A 20528-nucleotide genomic window follows, 5' to 3' on the forward strand; every position below is an offset into this window, starting at 1 on the left:
TTTTACAAAGAGAAGCCAGAGGCAAAAAGAGGTTCAGTCATTTGTAGACCCTCATGAAGCACATCAGTGGTAGAACCGAAGCTCCAACCCATTTCCTTCTAACTCTGCTCCTCCCACCACAACTTAAGCCTCCTTAGAGCGTCTAAGATAATAGAAGTGAACATCTCTGTGACAATAATTTTCTCTTCCCTGTAATATCATCCCCATTTACTTCCCCTACAAAAAAATCCCAAGTATAAGAACAATACGTTTTAAATAAATATCACAAAGATGTCTACTCTTGAATCTTTTTTTTTTTTTTTGGTTTTTTAAACCTCTAAGGCATTCAATCTTCAGATCTTCTATATCCGAGAGAAAATCTTCCTCTCAAATGTTCATCCAGTGCAACGTGATGAAGACACAGTGCCAGGCAGTGGACTGAGAACCTTCATAAAAAATGTCTGCCCAGAGATAGATGAGGTCCTTCAGCTCCTGTGCTGATTGGTTCCTTTCCTAGGGACTCTCCAATCCTATCCTGCATTGAAGCTTCACAGGTCTTTATTATCTGAAGTGGGTATATCAGATGCACCAGGTGCGAGCTGTGTTGACCACCATTACATCTTCCTCTGTTCTCCATTACGTCTGGGAAGATGGCTCTGCGGATCCCCAGAGGCCTTTGGACAGCATCTGTGATGGTGATGCTGGTGGTGCTAAGCACCCCAGTGGCTGAGGGCAGAGATTCTCCAGGTAAGAGCACGGCAATTGCTCTCCAGAGCCACCACCCTGGGGAACAGGCTCTGAGGGAACCTTGGACTGGGGTGTCGGGGATTCTATGATCTCAGAATACAGTCTTTCTGTGGGAAAGAGCGGTATGTTACATTCTCATTTCCACCTTCTAATGATGAGGTGAAGACAATCCCCTTTCCACAGGTTCAAACCTGGGGATATTATAATACGGAGGAGGGGACAAAGTGTGCATCTACTACTAGTCCAGGATAAAGTGAGCATGGCATCATTTTTGAAGATACGAATTTCTCCAAAGAAAACATAGCAGGATTTGTCATTTCAGGGTCCCCCAAGACCTTGCCTGGCCTAAATACTATGGGACTTGGGTCAGGGAAATGGAGGGCAGCAGTGGTCTCTATAGTCTCAGTATTTGAGGAAAGGACTCTACACTCCTGATTCTGAGTGGAGGCAAACTTGATATTTGAGTGAAGCTGACTGGGTGACCACAGACAGGGAGTCTCCAAGTGCCACTGATTTATGGTCAAACAGTAACTTGAGTGGGATTCAGAGACTTGAGTTGATGGTGGACTAAATTTAGGAGGAAGAAGAATGTAAGGAAAAATAATTCATATTGAGAAACCATTCATTTCAGACACAGGATAAGTATCTTTATACAAATTCTTTCTCAATCTTCCTAACACTATAGGTAGGTATTTAGGTATTATGACTTTTACACAATTATACTTAGATGTAGATACTCTGTTAAGTAACCTGGCCAGGCTGTTAACTGGCATAGCTGAATTGGAAACTAATTTATCTAATTCTAAAGCCATAAATAAAATGTTCCTTTCTAGGACTCGAGAGGTCAGAGTCCCTTCTAACCACACAAAAGTGAGAGAGCCTCACCCTGCGGTGGGGTGAGGGTGGAAGAAACTCAGAGTAAACCCGGTATGGGGAGGAAGGTACTTTGCCAGGGACCAAGAGAATATGCTTGTCAGCAGGAGGACAAGCCTAATTCTAGACCTTTCTCGTCCTTCCCTTGAACTCTCCTGCTTATGTGAATACTTGTTTGTTTCTGAGATTCCCAGGAGTTCTACGGAAAATGGGACTTCATGTGAGAACGTCCTGATTCCCCTAATTATAGAGATCAATGTAAAATCACCGTGACTGCCCTCTCTACTCAGTTCTCAGGCTCAGGCAGGGATCACAGGTCCCAGGGCTAGCCCCTAGAGACAGGGCTCTTCTTTCCTTAAATGAAGGCAATCCCGGAAGCCCTGGGGAGAGGGTTTGGGGGCCAAGCCTGGAGAAGAGCAGCCTGAGGATCCCTGGTTCAGAGCGGGAGGCGCAGGGCCGCGCTGGGCGGGAACCTGAGGTCGTGGCCGGTTTTCAGGTTTTTCCAGCACAACCGGCCGCGACCCAGAAGGCCGGCCAGCACAGCGGCTGCTGCGTTGGGCTGCGGGGCTGCGGCCTGACTGACGGGCTGTGATCCCCCGCAGAGGATTTCCTGTTCCAGTTTAAGTGCCAGTGCTACTTCACCAACGGGACGGAGCACGTGCGGTACGTGACCAGATACATCTACAACCAGGAGGAGTTCGTGCGCTTCGACAGCGACGTGGGGGAGTACCGGGCGGTGACCGAGCTGGGGCGGCCGGACGCCGAGTACTGGAACGGGCAGAAGGACGAACTGGAGCGGGTGCGGGCCGAGCTGGACACGGTGTGCAGACACAACTACCAGTCGGAGGTCCGCACAACCTTGCAGCGCCGAGGTGAGCGCCGGCCGCCCGCCCTCCGCGGGGCCACCCTCGGCCCGGCCACCTCCGCGCGGGGAGGGCGGGGCGGCCTCTGGGGCCCGAGCCTCGGACCCACGGAAGGGACATGGAGGCGGGAGCGTCCCGCGGCGGAGGGGCGGGGCCGAGGGCAGATGGGGGAGGGACGTCCGCAGCTTTGGAACGTTCCCCACAGAAACTGGTCAGGTGTGCTCAGTGTGAGCCTGCTTCCTCTGCTCTTCTTTCTGCACATCCCGGCCTCATTCTCCGGGTATGTTTGCCTCCTCGTTCTTCACCTTCGCCTAAGCAGCGCCCTGAGCAGAGTGCCCGCCCTCTTCCCCGCCCAGTGTCCTGCCGTGGGGTCTCCCTGCAAGGCCCTTGTGCAGAGCTTCCGAGGCTGTGAAGCTTAAGGGGTTGTGCCTAGTGGCCTTAGGGCTGCTCCGCAGCTATACCAGGGCACCTTGTACATGTCGTAATATATTAGAGTAGTGACGTATTATATTTTGACTTTTTGGTTTCATATTATTATTCATCTTAATTATATTTTCTTAAACGGCTGTCACTAGTCCTGGGCCTCCTTCAGGCAAGAGACTGGCTTATTTATCGTTGTGTGTCTAGTACCTGACACACTGACTGGCTCAGTGTGAGGTCCGTAAAACTTTGAGAAATTATTGAATAAATGTACTCAGCCGCCCATCCACTTAGACTGGAAAGAAAACAGAAGGGTTAGTAGAACCTTAAACACTGACTTTATGGATTATTCTTTACTATTTTGCCTAATGCTTTAAAATAAACTCTTTTTGGGGCCGTGGGGTGGCCAAACGGTTAAGTTCCAGCGCTTGAGGGCCTAGGGTTCGCCAGTTCGGCTCCTGGGTGCGGACATGGCACCGCTTGGCAAGCCATGCGTAGGCAGCCGTCCACATGTAAAGTAGAGGAAAATGGACACGGATGGTAGCTCAGGGCCAGTCTTCCTCAGAAAAATGAGGAGGATTGGTGGCCGATGTTAGCTCATGGCTAATCTTCCTCAAAAAATAAAAATAAATGAATAAAGTAAAATAAACTGTTACTGATTTGGATCTTAGCAGAATTTGTGAATGCAGGGCGGCCCCGTGGCTGAGTGGTTAAGTTCCCGCGCTCTGCTGTGGCGGCCCAGGGTTTCCCTGGTTCCGGTCCTGGGTGTGGACATGGCACCGCTCGTCAGGCCACATTGAGGTGGTGTCCCATATGCCACAACTAGAAGGACCTGCAACTAAGATATACAACTGTGTACCGGGGGGATTTGGGGAGATACAGCAGAAAAAAGAAAAAAAAAAAAAAGATTGGCCACAGTTGTTAGCTCAGGTGCCAATCTTTAAAAAAAAAAAAAAAGAATTTGTGAATGCAAAGTCTGAGGAAAACTGTTTGCTAAAAAGGAAAACACTTGAATGGTATCGTAAGACAGAATTTTAATTTCTTAGAAAAGCTCAACAAATGGCGCAATAGAAAGAGCTGAAGTTTTGGAGTAAATTAATGCTATTAAATTATTGAATAAACATTTTTTCAGGTTTCTTTTGGCCTAGATCCTGCCAATCCTCCTTCCTCCTGCCCCTCTCTGCCCAGCACAACCATCCACTTCAGGGATAGACATTTTGAAAGTTGATCGTGCCCATTTAATGAGCTCCTCCTTCTAGACAATTAACTTACAAACACCATCTATGTTTTGCCTTTTAATTTCACAACTACTTTGTGTGTTAGGGATTAGCATCACCACTTTAATATGCTTATATTGATACATACTAAACACTTTAAGTAATCAGCCTCAATTACTCACCAGGTCCTGAAGCCTCCTCAAAACACAAGACAGTCCTTATGTTCTTTACTATGTGTGTATGTAAATTCTAATGGAAACAAAGCCTTGTTCAAGCCTATTATGACCAGAAACAGCAATATGAGTCTGTTCCTGCCTATTTTGAATGTTAATGGGACAAAATCATACTTTCAGGGGATCAAAAAGTCACTGATTAATCCCTAGTCTGACTGCAGTGTTATCTATCAAGTTCACATAACTTTTAGCTAACTTTACACTCTCTTGCTTCCTGACCTACTTCCTAATGCCAGCAAGTACTTATATTTTTGCTATTTCAGTTCTTTTTCATAAAAATTATTCTAACGTTTTTCTCTTGAATGTGTGCCCTATGTTTTTACTCTCAGTCTGTTTAAGATAAACAGATTTTGTAAGTCCATATAGCTGATCACTGTATTTTTTCCTCTGTGGGGAGCACTGGGACTAACAAAAACAGTGTCACTGTCTTACCATGAGTCACTAGAGCTAATCCTGATGGTCACCTTCAATAGGTGTGGGGGAAAAGAAGTCCAGGTTTATTTTTATTTTTAAAATTTTATGAATAGTGCCCTGTATAATATAGCAATTTATATTATTAAAGTGCTTCATTTTTATCAGTTATTATCAACAGAATAACTCCCACAGAATGATTACGATTATCTCTTGAGACTGAAAAGTAAACTGACTAATGTGTTTATTCAGACTAATAAAGTGGCCACGCTCAGATCCTAACCCAAGACTTGGAGTCCAGGGATCTATACTCTGGTACCAAGGAGGACTCTCCTCATGGGGAGACTTGCTGTGTGGTCTCACATCTCACTACATCTTTTCCTATCTTTTCCTCCCCTCAGTGGAACCTACAGTGACCGTCTCCCCATCCAGGACAGAGGCTCTAAACCACCACAACCTGCTGGTCTGCTCGGTGACAGACTTCTATCCAGGCCAGATCAAAGTTCGGTGGTTCCGGAATGACCAGGAGGAGACAGCTGGTGTTGTGTCCACTCCCCTTATTAGGAACGGGGACTGGACCTTCCAGATCCTCGTGATGCTGGAAATGACTCCCCAGAGAGGAGATGTCTACACCTGCCACGTGGAGCACCCCAGCTTCCAGAGCCCCATCACAGTGGAGTGGCGTAAGGGGCAGTTTGTTTCCTTTCACCGTGGGCCTCACAAAACAGAGGACAGACAGAGCTTCCTCTGCATCCCATCTCATCCCTTATCCCCAACATCACTACTGAGCTGGGGATCACAGGAAACTAGAGCGCCTCTTGCCCCATAGCAAGGGCATCAGAAGAAACCTGATCTCATTGCCTTTCCAGATACTAGGGAGGTCACTTAACACACCATGGCCCCAGAACCCAGCACTGATACAGCTGAAGGATTGACTATTATCACTGGTGACTGGGATCCTACAGTCTAGGGTTAAAGATGTGTCCTGAGGAGCAGGTATCTGCTTACCCCCTTTCTCTCATCCACCCACTGTGTCCAAGGATCTATTGGCTGATCTCTTCACTAGGGGTAGTCAGAATGGAGAACTAGGTTCTCCTGGCACCTCCACCTCCTGTAGCTCAGACTGGACTTCAGACTTCCCAAAGGGACCTTGTGGAGGGTGGGGAGAAATGCTGACACTCAGGTTCTGCTCCCCAGGGGCACAGTCTGAATCTGCCCAGAGCAAGATGCTGAGCGGAATCGGGGGCTTCGTGCTGGGGCTGATCTTCCTGGGGCTAGGCCTTATCATCCGTCACAGGAGCCAGAAGGGTAAGGCACTGTGGGGAAATGGGGAATATCAGCTGTGACTGAGACTAGGGGGGACTCGGCCTCTGGCTGTAGCTCTTTCTTCCTGACCTTGTAAAAAGGAGGCTGGGCTGGTGGAAGGTGCAACGTAGGGGGAGACACTGGAATCTGATTTGGAATCTGGTAACAGGTGGAGTTTATTCTAGGACTTCCTTCCAGTTCATCACATCTCACTGGCTCTCTTCTTCCTTTAAAAGGGTCAGAGCATGGGCTTCCCTTCCTTCTAGGGACAGTTTCATTCATTTTGGGGAATTTTAGCTTAGGGTGGTTAAAGTCTTGTGGTTGATAGGTAGGGAGGAAATAAATTTCCAGTGAAGTTGTGCATCTCATTTCCCTTTGGGGTGAGTGAGGGACAGGCTGTTTGTGTAATGAGAACTTTCTCTGTGTAACTTCCTTTGTAGGACCTCGTGGGCCTCCACCAGCAGGTACTATTTCTACTTGGCTTCACTGGGGGTCATGGGGACAAGTAAGAGGGAAGGGCTGAAGTGAGTGTACTGGGCACAATGGTTTTGGTTCATGGCCTGTTCCCTGCTACTGGCATCAGGTTAGGGGAGAAGTTTGTCCAGTTTCTGTAGGAAGCTCCCGAGGTTTCTCCCCAGAACCAGGCCATAACTTGCGTGGCATCTTTCTGTGAAACTTGGAGCCAGAGCCTTTTCTTGGGTGTTAAACACCAGAATAATGCCCACGTTGTGCCTCATGTTGGTGACTACTGCCAGTGGGCATTTATAAGTGACTGAAAGAGGCTACTAGTGATGGAAAGAAAGTGAGTTACCTTATTTCTTAAAGAGAGTGAAATCTTGTTTCCCAGAAGGATAACAGTTGATGCCCCACCTCCCACACATCTACATTGAGCTGAAGTGCTGTGTCCTCTTTTGCTGATTTCACCTTTACGCAGATATTGGGGGAGGTGATGATGATACGCTCTGGAACTCAGCATTCTCTGTCTGATGCTGTAGGAGCTCCAAAGGGAGGGTAGAGGGTGCCCTGTGCTGATCACTCTCCTTCTCTCATACAGGGCTCCTGCACTGACTCCTGAGAATACTTTGAGATTGGTTTTTGTTCATCTGTAATGCCTGCTTATCCTTGCTCAGTATTCCCAGCTGTCTATCAGTGTGTCCCTCTCTGAGATCAGAGTCCTACAGTGATGCTGACAAAGTCACCAGGTCACTTCCTGTGACCCCCACCCTGAGGGTCTTACTATGACACTGCTTCCTGGTTTGACCCTGGAGCCGCTGCCTGTGTGCTGCCAGCTGCATCTACCCAGACCTCAAAGAGTTTTTCTGTTTCCATTCTCTCCCTCAGACTGTTCAAGAGAAGCACATTGAAACCATTTACCTGACTATAGAGATTTTATCATAATTAAACATGATTATGAGTTATCTGTATCCTGAACCTTCTTAAATGAGCAGAGGTAGGAAACCACTGTAGAATGAAGGAACATATTTTGAGGTGACCTAGCCAACCTTGGACCAGAAGGAAGGGATGTTCCTTGAAAGGAGACTAGAATCATCGTGGGGTGCCGTGTAAGGATGGGCAGAGGAGATAGAAAATCAATTCAATTGTCACATCCTTCATGGTTCTTTAGGATCCATGTTTAGTGCAGTGGCCTTAGGATGTGCCAGCCTCTCCTCTAGTTTGGTAAGTATTGTGTAAGTAAGCATGGTGGGATTTTTGCAGACCAATATAGTGACCCCTGGTCACTGATATTCCAAATATATCTTGTCAAGTCACACTGATCGAGGTCAATTTTTATTTTTGAAGAAGTATAATCAGCAATAAAAGTACTGTTTGGGGTTTTAAATGATAGAAATCCAACACAAATTTATTTTGTTCATCTTACAAGGAAGACTGGGGTCAAGTTGATTTCAAAAGTGATTGGGTCCAGATAATCAATGAAATCTTCATCTCTCTCTTCTTTTTCTGTTATATCTCTATCTGTACACCTTTCTCTCTTTCTCTGTGTCTCTCTTTGTCCCTGTATACTTTTTTCAGTGTGTCTCTCTGCATCTTGATCTCTTTCTCCCTTGTTAGGTATCTTTCACTGCATTGCTGCCTCTCTCATTTTTCTATATCTGTGCCTTTGTCGCTATTTATCTTCATCTCTCTGTGTTTCTTTTTGCATTTCTCTCTATTTTCTACATCACTCTCATCACATTTTATCTCATCTCTGTTTCTTTGTGTGTGTGTGTTTGTGCATGTGTTGTGTTTTTCTAGAGTGTCTACCAAAGTTTTAACCATTTTAGGAAAGATTTTGATTGGTCCAGCCTAGTTAACATGCACACCTCTCAAAAACATCATCACGCATGTGGGATGCAGACACCAGCATCGTGCTCATCACACTTAATAGGAACAGGAACTGGATTTTCCAGATCCTTGTGTTGTTGGAAATGACTTCCTAGTGTGGAGATGTCTACTCCTGCCACATGGAACATCCCAGCCTCCAGATCTCTGTCATAGTGGGAGTGGTGTAAGGGGCAGTTTGTTTCTTGTGGATTCCACAAGACAAATGGCAGAGCTCTCTCTGGTTCTAGGGTCCCTCCTTGGGGGGGTGCCAGCTCACTTTCATCCCGTCCTTTGTCTCTGGCACAGCCACCAGATTGCACTGCTGAGCTGGAATTCTCAGATGACAGAGCTCCCCTGTTGATTATTGATGACGTTCTCTCCCCAGGTGTTAGGGAGATTGCTACACACTGTGGCACCTTAGATGTGCGCCCAGTCCTGAAAGCTGGTCTCCATCTTAGTCTCTGGGTTTTATCATTAAGACAGGTGGCTGGTATTTCAGGGGGCGGAACAAAATGGAGGGGTGAGCTGACCCAGGATTCTCTCCCCTCCAAAATACAACAAAAGATTGGAAGAACTGAATTTCAGAGAATAAACATAATGCCAGCTTGTTAGAGACCTACAATACCAAGAAGGCGGAGATCATAAACCTTGCTTTACACCTTCGGAGGTGCTGGAACGGTAGGAGAGAACATCGCTCCCTCCCCTAGAGTCTGTGATCATTGTGGCACAGGTCGGGAAGGAGTGGGGGAGGGGCCGCGTGACTTGGGGATCATCCAGGACTCCTGCCGCTGATTCAGTGGAGACTCACTGACGGAGGGAAAGCTTCCGTCCGTGGGGACCCTATAAATCAAGGGCCTTGGGAGACCAGAGAACAGAACTGATCTGAACCCAGACCGGCGCGTGTGAGTAACAGCCCCTCCCCCCCAGCAAAGCCAGTGGGCGCAGCCATCTTGCCCCAAGGTGGAGAGCTCATAACACGCCGCTCTCGACCCCTATCTAGTGGTGACAGGCTGTAACTGCAACTGAATTCTACCACCATGAGAAAAAACCGCTCCTCTACCATCCAGCAATTTATAAAAGCCCCAGACCAGAAGGAAAACAATAAAAACACAGAATTAAGTCCTGAGGACTTGGAATTAGGTAAACTAAGTGATAATGAATTCAGAGCAGCTATAATCAAAAAACTCAATGAGGTAGAGAGAAAGATAGAGAAACAAGCTGAGTTCTGGAGTTACTTCACAAAAGAGATTGAAATCATAAAGAAGAATCAAACAGAATTACTTGAGATGAAAAACACAATGGACCAGATAAAACAGAATACGGATTCCCTGAATGCCCGTGTAGACAACATAGAGGAGAAAATTAGCATAATCGAGGACAGACAGGCTGAATGGCGCCAGACAGAGGAAGAAAGAGAACTAAGAATTTAAAAAAATGAGGAAAATCTCCGAGAGATAATGGATTCAATGAGGAGTAAGAACATAAGGATCATAGGAATTCCCGAGAATATGGAAAAGGAAAATGGAGCAGAAAGTGTGCTTAACGAAATTATTGAAGAGGACTTCCCAAATCTAGGGATCAATGGAGAAATGTGTGTAGAGGAGGGTTTTAGGTCTCTCTCCTAGATTTGTCAATGTAAAAAGACCTACTGCAAGGCATATAGTAGTAAAGTTGGCAAATAGGAATGATAAGGAGAGAATACTCAGGGAAGTAAGGAAAAAAAAGAGAATAACCTATAAAGGAGCCCCTATCAGACTGTCAGTGGATTTCTCTACAGAAACCCTACAAGCTAGGAGAGAATGGAGTGATATATTCAAAGCTTTAAAGGATAAAAACCTTCAGCCAAGAATACTCTATCCAGCAAGAATTTCCTTCAGATATGAGGGAGAAATTAAATCTTTTCCAGACAAACAAAAGTTAAGGGAATTTGTAACTAAAAGCCCTCGATTACAAGAAATCCTCAAGAAGGCTCTCATACTTGAAAAAAGAAAAAAGGGAGAAAGGGGACACAATCCACAGACTAGGGAGACCGATAGACAGAACCAGAACAGGATAGCAAATATTCAATTATAGCATTAGGGTAAAGGTAAGGAAACTACCAAAACAAGGGCGATCTTAGCACTCTAACTACAAATGAATAAGACGAGTTGGAATAAAAAATGAAAATAATTATTTAGGAGGGGAAGAGCAAAGGGTCTAAATCAGTATTGGTCAAGTAGGTAAGAGACCACCAGAGAATAGACTATATTATACACGAGATTCTAAATACAAACTTCAAGGTAGACACTAAAATAAAGTACAGAACAGAGTCGCAAATCATAAATAAGCAAAAATCTAAGAAACCCAGCATAAGAAATTGCAGTATTAAATGGGTAGTCTAAAGCACACAGGAAAAGAAACACAGGAAAACAAGATAATGAGTGACAGATTGACAGCATTAAGTCCACATGCATCAATAATCACTCTCAATGTGAACGGATTGAACTCTCCAATAAAAAGACACAGAGTGGCAAAATGGATTAAAGAACAGGATCCAACAATTTGTTGCCTCCAGGAAACACACCTCAGCCCCAAGGACAAACACAGACTCAGGGTGAAGGGGTGGAGGACAATACTTCAAGCAAATAGCAAGGAAAAAAAGGCAGGTGTTGCAATTCTCATATCAGACCAAGTGGATTTCAAAATAAGACAGGTAAAGAGAGACACAGAGGGACAATAGATAATGATCAAAGGAACACTTCATCAAGAAGAAATAACGCTTATAAATATCTATGAACCCAACACAGGAGCACCAAGTTTCATAAAGCAACTATTAACAGACCTAAAGGAAGATATTAAAAACAACACAATAATAGTAGGGGACCTCAACACCCCACTCACATCAATGGACAGATCATCCAGACAGAAAATCAACAAGGAAATAGTGGAGCTGAATGAAAAACTAAAACAATTGGACTTAATAGACATATATAGATCACTCCACCCTGAAAGAGCTGAATACACATTCTTCTCAAGTGCACATGGAACATTCTCTAGGATAGACCATATGTTGGGAAACAAGGCAAGCCTCTACAAATTTAAAAAAAATTGAAATAATAACAAGCATCTTCTCCAATCATAGTGCTATAAGGCTAGAAATTAATTACAAGAAAAAAGCTGAGAAAGGCACAAAGATGTGGAGACTGAACAACACACTGCTGAACAAGCAATGGATCATTGAAGAAATTAAAGAAGAAATAAAAAAATACCTGGAAACAAATGAAAATGATAGCATGCCATACCAACTCATATGGGATACAGCAAAAGCTGTATTAAGAGGAAAATTCATCGCAATACAGGCACATCTTAACAAACAAGAAAAATTCCAAATAAGCAATCTTAAACCACACCTAACTGAACTAGAGAAAAAAGAACAAATGAAGCCCAAAGTCAGCAGAAGGAGAGAAATAATAAAAATCAGAGCAGAAATAAATACTATTGAAACGAAAAAGGCAGTAGAAAGGATCAATGAGACAAAGAGCTGGTTTTTTGAGAAGATAAATAAAATTGACAAACCACTAGCCAGACTTACAAAGAAAAAAAAGGAGAAAGCTCAAATAAACAAAATCAGAAATGAGCGAGGAGAAATAACAACAGACTCTGCAGAAATACAACAGATTATAAGAGAATACTACAAAAAACTATATGCCAACAGAATGGATAACCTAGAGGAAATGGATAAATTCTTGGACTCCTACAATCTCCCAAAGCTCACTCAAGAAGAGGCAGACAATTTGAACAGACCAATCACAAGGAAAGAGATTGAAACAGCAATCAAAAACATCCCAAAGAATAAAACCCCAGGACCAGATGGCTTTCCTGGGGAATTCTACCAAACTTTCAGAGAGGATTTAATACCTATCCTTTTCAAGCTATTCCAAAAAATTAGGGAAGATGGAACACTTCCTAACACATTCTATGAGGCCAACATCATGCTGATACTAAAGCCTGACAAGGACACCACGAAAAAAGAGAACTACAGGCCAATATCACTGATGAACATAGATGCAAAAATTCTAAACAAAATTTTGGCAACCAGAATTCAGCAATTCATCAAAAGAATCATACATCAGGATCAGGTGGGATTCATACCAGGGACACAGGGATGGTTCAACATCCGCAAATCAATCAACGTGATACACCACATCAACAAACTGAGGAATAAAAACCACATGATCATCTCAATAGATGCAGAGAAGGCATTTGACAAGATCCAACAGCCATTTATGATAAAAACTCTGAACAAAATGGGCATAGAAGGAAACTGCCTCAACAAAATAAAGGCCATATACGACAAACCCATAGCCAACATCATACTCAATGGGCAAAAACTGAACCCCATCCCCCTGAAAACAGGAACAAGACAAGTATGCCCTCTATCACCACTCTTATTTAACATAGTACTGGAGGTTTTGGCCAGAGCAATCAGGCAAGAAAAAGGAATAAAAGGAATCCAAATAGGGAGGGAAGAAGTGAAACTCTCTCTGTTTGCAGATGACATGACCTTATATATAGAAAACCCCAAAGAATCCATTGGAAAACTGTTAGAAGTAATCAATAACTACAGCAAAGTTGCAGGGTATAAAATCAATTTGCATAAATCTGTAGCATTTCTATACTCCAGTAATGAACCACCAGAAAAAGAACTCAAGAATACAATACCATTCACAATCGCAACAAAAAGAATAAAATACCTTGGGGTAAATTTAACTAAGGAAGTGAAGGACCTATATAATGAAAATTACAAGGCCTTTCTGAGAGAATTGGATGACGACATAAGGAGATGGAAAGACATTCCATGTACATGGATTGGAAGAATAAACATAGTTAAAATGTCCGTTTTACCTAAAGCTATCTACAGATTCAACACCATCCCAATCAGAATCCCAATGACATTCTTTACAGAATTAGAACAAAGAATCCTAAAATTCATATGGGGCAACAAAAGACCCCGAATTTCTAAAGCAATCCTGAGAAAAAAGAACAAAACGGGAGGCATCACAATCCCTGACTTCAAAACATACTACAAAGCTACAGTAAGCAAAACAGCATGGTACTGGTACAAAAACAGGTGCACAGATCAATGGAACAGAATTGAAAGCCCAGAAATAAAGCCACACATCTATGGACAGCTTATCTTTGACAAAGGAGCTGAGGGCATACAATGGAGAAAAGAAAGTCTTTTCAACAAATGGTGCTGGGAAAACTGGAAAGCCACATGTAAAAGAATGAAAATTGACCATTCTTTTTCACCATTCACCAAAATAAACTCAAAATGGATCAAAGACCTAAAGGTGAGACCTGAAACCATAAGGCTTCTGGAAGAAAACGTAGGCAGTACACTCTTTGACATCAGTATTAAAAGGATCTTTTTGGACACCATGCCTTCTCAGAGAAGGGAAACAATAGAAAGAATAAACAAATGAGACTTCATCAGATTAAAGAGCTTCTTCAAGGCAAATAAAAACAGGATTGAAACAAAAAAACAACCCACTAACTGGGAAAAAATATTTGCAAGTCATATATCTGACAAAGGCTTAATATCCATAATATATAAAGAACTCTCGCAACTCAACAACAAAACATCAAACAACCCAATCAAAAAATGGGCTGGAGACATGAACAGACATTTCTCCAAAGAAGATATACTGATGGCCAATAGGCACATGAAAAGATGATCATCATCGCTGATCATCAGGGAAATGCAAATCAAAACTACACTAAGATATCACCTTACACCCGTTAGAATGACAAAAATATCTAAAACTAATAGCAACAAATGTTGGAGAGGTTGTGGAGAAAAAGGAACCCTCATACACTGCTGGTGGGACTGCAAACTGGTGCAGCCACTATGGAAAACAGTATGGAGATTCCTCAAAAAATTAAAAATAGAACTACCATACGATCCAGCCATCCCACTACTGGGTATTTATCCAAAGAGCTTGAAGTCAGCAATCCCAAAAGTCCTATGCACCCCAATGTTTATTGCAGCACTATTTACAATAGCCAAGATGTGGAAGCAACCTAAGTGTCCAGCAACAGACAAATGGATAAAGAAGATGTGGTACATATATACAATGGAATACTACTCAGCTGCAAAACAGAACAAAATCATTCCATTTGCAATAACATGGATGGACCTTGAGAGAATTATGTTAAGTGAAATAAGCCAGCGAGAGAAAGATAATCTGTGTATGACTCCACTCATATGAGGAATTTAAAATTATGGACTAAGAGCAGTTTAGTGGATACCAGGGGAAAGGTGGGGTGGGGGGTGGGCACAAAGGGTGAAGTGGTGCACCTACAACATGACTGACAAACATTAATGTACAATTGAAATTTCATAAGATTGCAACCTATCAACAGCTCAATAAAAAAAAGAAAACAAAACAAAACAAAACAAAAACAAAAAAAAGACAGGTGGCTGGAAGCTTATCTCTGAGGTTATGCAAGGCCATGCCCCTGAGCAGCAAGCATCTCTCGTCCCTGCTCCCTCACCCACCCATTGGGTCTGAAGAGTCAATGGCAGGTCCTTCCCTCTTCTGGATGAGGTCATAATGGAGAATTCAACTTCCTTGGGACCTGCATCTCCTGCACTTCAGGCTGTACTGAAGGTCATCTGGCAGGGACACTATGAGTGTGAGGACAGACACTGACACTCAGGATTCTGCTCCCCAGGTCATAGTCTGAATTTGCCCAGAACACGATGCTGAATGGTCCGAGGTTTAATGATTGTTTTGTCAATTTTCTCAGAGTGGGCATTGTCATTCACCATAGGAATCAAGAAGGAGTGACACCCTTGGGGAAATGGAGAGGACTTGTGCTGGGTGTCCAGGGAGCCCTCAGTCTCTATATGTAGCTCTGTGCTTTTGATGCTGCAAAGGCAAGATGCAGGGCTGGAGACTGAACCAGACTCAGAGTTTAGGGAAACATTGAGATCAGATTTTTTTCTAGTTGAAACTTAAACCCTATTATAGTGGTGAGTGATAGACTATATGCTGGGACATTCTTACAGTTAACATTGTCACACTGGCCCCATGCTGGAAGATTTCTTCTTAATGAGAGGATCAGAGTCTTCTTCACTTCCTTCCAGTGACAGTTTCATAGAAACAACTTTTTTTTCTTTTAAAGGAAGATTAGCCCTGAGTTAACATCTGCCACAAATCCTCCTCTTTTTGCTGAGAAAGACTAGCTCTGAGCTAACATCCATGCCCATCTTCCTCTACTTTATATGTGGGATGCCTACCACAGCATGGCTTGACAAGCAGTGTGTAGGTCTGCCCCTGGGATCCAAGCCAGTGAACCCGGGGCTGCTGAAGTGGAGTGCAAGAACTTAACCCCTGCACCACTGGGCCAGCCCCAGAAACAACTATTTTTTGCATCCATATTTCATTGGGCAATGTAATCTTTAATTAATGATTTATTTTAAATAACAAATACATCCTTTATAAACAAGTTTGCTAACAAAAAGAACTGAGTCTTAATAGGCATGTGTCTTGCAGAAAAGCATATAGGTGTACTGAGTCTTAATAGGCATGTGTCTTGCAGAAAAGCATATAGGTGTACTAGAGAACAACTTACTAATCATGATCATTTGGTCTTACCTTCAATTATATCAACTCACCAATATTCCATAAGCTTCTATACATTTCCCAGACTCTTCTGCAGTTAGGTTGGAATCATGTGACTAGTAGAAGCCAATGGAACTTGAAAGTGGGTGTAAGCTCTGTCTGCACTGTCTTCCCCTGCTCTGCCAGCCTGGAAGGCATTGCTGAGGTGATGGTGTGTAAGATGTTGGAAACTCCATAACCTAAGTGCCTTTAATGACTGTGGAATTGAGTCCCCTATATTGAGCTAAGCCACTGAGATTTAATTTTTACTACAGGTTAAGATCTCACTACAACATAACCTTGCCCTTCCTGGCTATGATGATGAATGTTTAACTGAGGGAAAAGAGCTCATAGGTTAAAATGGTGAGTCAGTTAATAGAAGTTAAGAGATGATGAATTTTTTAAAACAGTTATTTGTTTGTTTTCTTTCACCTGAAAAAATATGTATTCCTAGTGACTACAACAGTGATTCTGTAGGGGATGCTCTACTGATCCACCTAGATTCCTCGCTTTGCAGGGACAGAGATTGGATTGGTGCATACCAGAGGAGAAGCGGGGAGGGAGGAGGGTCAAAGAGGTGATTAGGCATTTGCGTACAGTGATGGATGGTAATTAGTCTTTGGGTGGGAACATGATGTAATCTACACAGAAATCAAAATATAATGACGTACACCTGAAGTTTATATAATGTCATAAACCAATGTTACCTGAATAAAAAAAAGAATCACATAATTTAAAATCATGAGGACTGATTTCCAACTTTGTTTACAATAATATCATGTGGTGATCCAACTTTTAACTTTTTGGCTGATAAAAAAAATATTTGCTCTTATTTCTTAGAATTAATTTTAATTCTGCAATTTTAAAATTATATAAAGACTTTATGAATGAATTCTTTAATAAAATGCAACTACCATTAAATTTGCTTTCTTTAGTACTCCTCTGGGAAGGAGTCTGAGTAATTTGCGTATTTTGGGGACACTGGTCATAATGCCATTCAATGTAACCCTTATGTTACTGTAATGGACACATACACACCCACACACCATCTGCAATATTCTGGGTTCTTATCTCATGAATTATTAAAATTTACATAAAATTTATTTGAAAATCCTATTGACAAAAACTTCTCAGTACATTTATGTGTTTTTAGATTACCTCCATTTTTATTTCCATACTAAAATTTTTATTTTATACATTTTAGATCATAAGTGCTGATCTTTTCTAGTTTTATATATGTATACTGTATTTTAGAGCAGTTTTAGGTTCACAGCAAAATTAAGTGGAAGGTGCAGAGATTTCCCATATATCCCCTGCGCCCAACATGCATAGCTTCCCCCAGAGGCAATATCTCTCATCAGAGCAGTACATTTGTAACAATTGTTGAACCTACATTGGCACATCACTATCACTCAAAGTCCATAGTATACATTAGGGTTCACTCTTGATGTACATTGTATGAGTTTGGACAAATGTATAATGACATATATCCACTATTATAGTATATCATAAAGAGTAGTTTCACTGCCCTAAAAATCCTCTGTGATTTATTATCTACATTTTCATGATCACATCTGGTTCAGATTCCCTGCATTTACTAATGCCTTGTCTGAATTTTAAATTATTCTCTTGATTCTACCTCCCCGGTCTCTTTTAATCCTCCCCATCTCCTCCCCAAAAGTAAACATGCATAAAGATCTCTTGCATATAGCATAGCCTGACAAAAAATTTATGGGCTAGAAGGAGGGAATATATCTTTTATTAAAGACTAAAAACCCAAAGTCAAATATTACAACTTGTCCTAAGAGTCCTCTTAGTAACCCCTTCACCAATGATATGTCACTGACCACTATATCCTATCTATTCTCTCAGCCAAACCCAATCTCAGCCTCTCTCATTCTGGAAAAAAAAATTCTCTAATTAACATTTGGAAATAAATTCATTCATAGCAGGCATTCATATAGGAGAATGTTGTTCATCTGTGCAACTACACAGATGTAGTTCTAGGGACCCTAAATATGTCTGTGGTTTCTACTTTCATTCCCTTTCCTTTTGCTACTAATCGTAATTAAAGACAAGGTATTTTGTCCATCTCATATACCTGCATCATTGTCCTAGTTTAATGCTCTCCTAGTACTCTAGCTTCCTATTTCTCTTCCTGCCTAGAGAATGATCTCTTCAAGTGTGAGTAGAGGAGAAGAAAGCTTCTTTTAGCATCATTCATTCTTCAAAGGTTAAACATTTTGGAAATGAATTTTGACTTTTGGTACTTTTCAGATTCAAAACTCCTTTGTCCTAACTTATTTCTCTACTATAACTTTTAAAAGCTATATTAAAATAAGTACAGATGTATTTCTTGGCTTTTGTATTTCTGTTCTAACAAAGCTACACCAAAGGCAGAGGATATATGTTACCTTCATTGATGTCTGAATCAGGGGGGAGGGGGTGACAGTGGGCTAGAGTGGGATCAAAAGGAAGAGAGAAATATTAACCTCAGCTAAAACATCAAAATATTGTCAGTCTATACTTGGTTGCTCCTGTCTTACTGGGCATGAAACATGATCTGGGAAATGAGATTAAATGAAGCATAAAGGGCCATGATTCTGGTCAGCTCTAGGATGACAGACAGAAAAAAATTCAATGAAAATCTCATAAAGGGGAATTTATTGTTTACATGGAGATATTAGTTCAGGTCACTGAGGGATTAGGCAGCTGGGTAGGATACTCCAGGGTTCCCATAATAGGCAACAATTGAGAAAAGAAAAAAATTTAGGAGGTCATGGGGAGATTTTTGAGGACTATGTGAACTCTGCACTTTAAGTTCCAGAGAAGAAGTGAGAGGAGGAGTGTAGGAGGAGAGAAGGAATATGATGAACTTGGCCAGAAAATAATGCTAGGACATCTAGCATATCCATTCTTCTCTCATAGATAGGAAACACACCTGAAACAGGACCAACATGAGATTTATGAGTCCTACGAGGCTCCTGTGCCATCATCATGCTGTTTCCTACTCTGACAACTTTTCAATCATATTTATGTCTACAACCTCCTCCCACTCTCCTTCTTCCCCTACTGTGTCTCCAGTCTAATAAATCTTAATCCTTACCTTCTCTTCGAGGGTGTGACTTAAAAGGGCCCCTGGTGTCTAGAGGCACCACTTGAGTGCAGACCTTGGATAATGAAGTAAGGGCACATTACAATGACCTCAACAACCATGGCCAACCCCAGGACACAGACCAGTCTCTGTCAGCTCTGACAGAGGGGTTGTAATGTCAGGTTCTGTGAAAGTAAAGTTATGGAAATTATAATATAGAGTGTTCCTATGCATGTACATGGGATGGGGTGAGGAGGGGTTGGTTATGCAAAGACTTGGGGCACGGAGCTTATGGAGGAGAAAGAAGTCTATCATTCGAAACCCTGAAAGTGTTAAGTTTGGGACCATGGCAGTTAGTGGAAAATAAGCAGGGTGTTCTGGACTTGATAGAGAAAAGAAGCTACCAAAAGGAGTGGAATTCATGCATACCCTAGTGTTTCAGAAGTGGCTCGTCCAGGCCCCAGTGCTCCACCTTGCAGTCATAAATATTATCAGCAGAAGGGAGGAAGGTGAGGTAACTGATCTTGAAGAAGGAATGATCATCTTGGAAAGGAACCTGGTCTCAGAAACACCTTCTGTGTCTGAATGCCAATTACTCAACCATGTGACGATGATCACAGGAGGGAAAATGTTGTCCACAAGACAGATGAGGATGTTGGGCTGACCCAGCATCACGATAGACTTGGGAAACAGTCACCATGGGAACCCGTATGGTGAGAAAACAGCACTGATATGAATTGCAAATAGCTTTGCCCTGATATTCGACATTGCATCCTAGAGGAGCCCTCCTACCAACATTTCCCTGTCTGATAGTGGAAGAGCTCTTGATTCCCCTTCTGTCTGTGGACCAGCTTGTTAAGGTAGGATGCCTATTGGATCTCTTCTTTTTTTTTGTTTTATGGAGTTCATAATAGTTTACATCATTGTGAAGTTTCAGTTGTATGTTATTTATTGTCTGTCCCCATATAAGTGCTTCCCTTCACACCCTGTGCCCAACCCCACACCCCTTCCCCTTGTAACCACTGAACTGTTTTCTTTGTCCCTGTGTTTGTTTATCTTCCACATCTGAGTGAATTCATATGGTGTTTGTCTTTCTCAGTCTGGCTTATTTTGCCTAACATAATTGCCTCCAGGCCCATCCCTGTTGCAAATGCAATGATTTTGTCTTTTTTCTGGATGAGTAGTATTCCATTGTATATATATATATATACCATATCTTCTGTATCCAATCATTGGTCGATGGGCACTTGGATTGTTTCCATGTCTTGACTATTGTGGATAGTGCTGCAATGCACATAGGGGTACACAGGTAACTTTGGATTGTTGATTTCAACTAGTTTGGATAGATACTCAGTAGTGGGATAGCTGGGTCACATGGTATTTCTACTTTTAGTTTAGTATTTTTTTGAGGAAAA

General features: G+C 42.4%; 1 protein-coding gene and 1 pseudogene across 1 annotated transcript; one reads left to right on the plus strand and one right to left on the minus strand.

Moving 5' to 3' along the window:
- The first annotated feature begins 573 nt into the window (after positions 1 to 573).
- Positions 574 to 6860, plus strand: LOC124232502 (HLA class II histocompatibility antigen, DQ beta 1 chain-like). Its single transcript, XM_046649463.1, has 5 exons — positions 574 to 726; positions 2202 to 2471; positions 5145 to 5426; positions 5941 to 6051; positions 6489 to 6860. Exons 1-5 carry the CDS (start codon positions 630 to 632, stop codon positions 6569 to 6571), a joined length of 843 nt encoding a protein of 280 aa, XP_046505419.1. The 5' UTR covers positions 574 to 629; the 3' UTR covers positions 6572 to 6860.
- Positions 6861 to 19145: 12285 nt separating this feature from the next.
- LOC124232497 (HLA class II histocompatibility antigen, DQ alpha 2 chain-like) overlaps positions 19146 to 20528 on the minus strand; it is a 14682-nt pseudogene continuing 13299 nt past the window's right edge.

Source organism: Equus quagga, unplaced genomic scaffold (genome assembly GCF_021613505.1).
Source record: "Equus quagga isolate Etosha38 unplaced genomic scaffold, UCLA_HA_Equagga_1.0 HiC_scaffold_68_RagTag, whole genome shotgun sequence".
Lineage (NCBI taxonomy): Eukaryota > Metazoa > Chordata > Mammalia > Perissodactyla > Equidae > Equus > Equus quagga.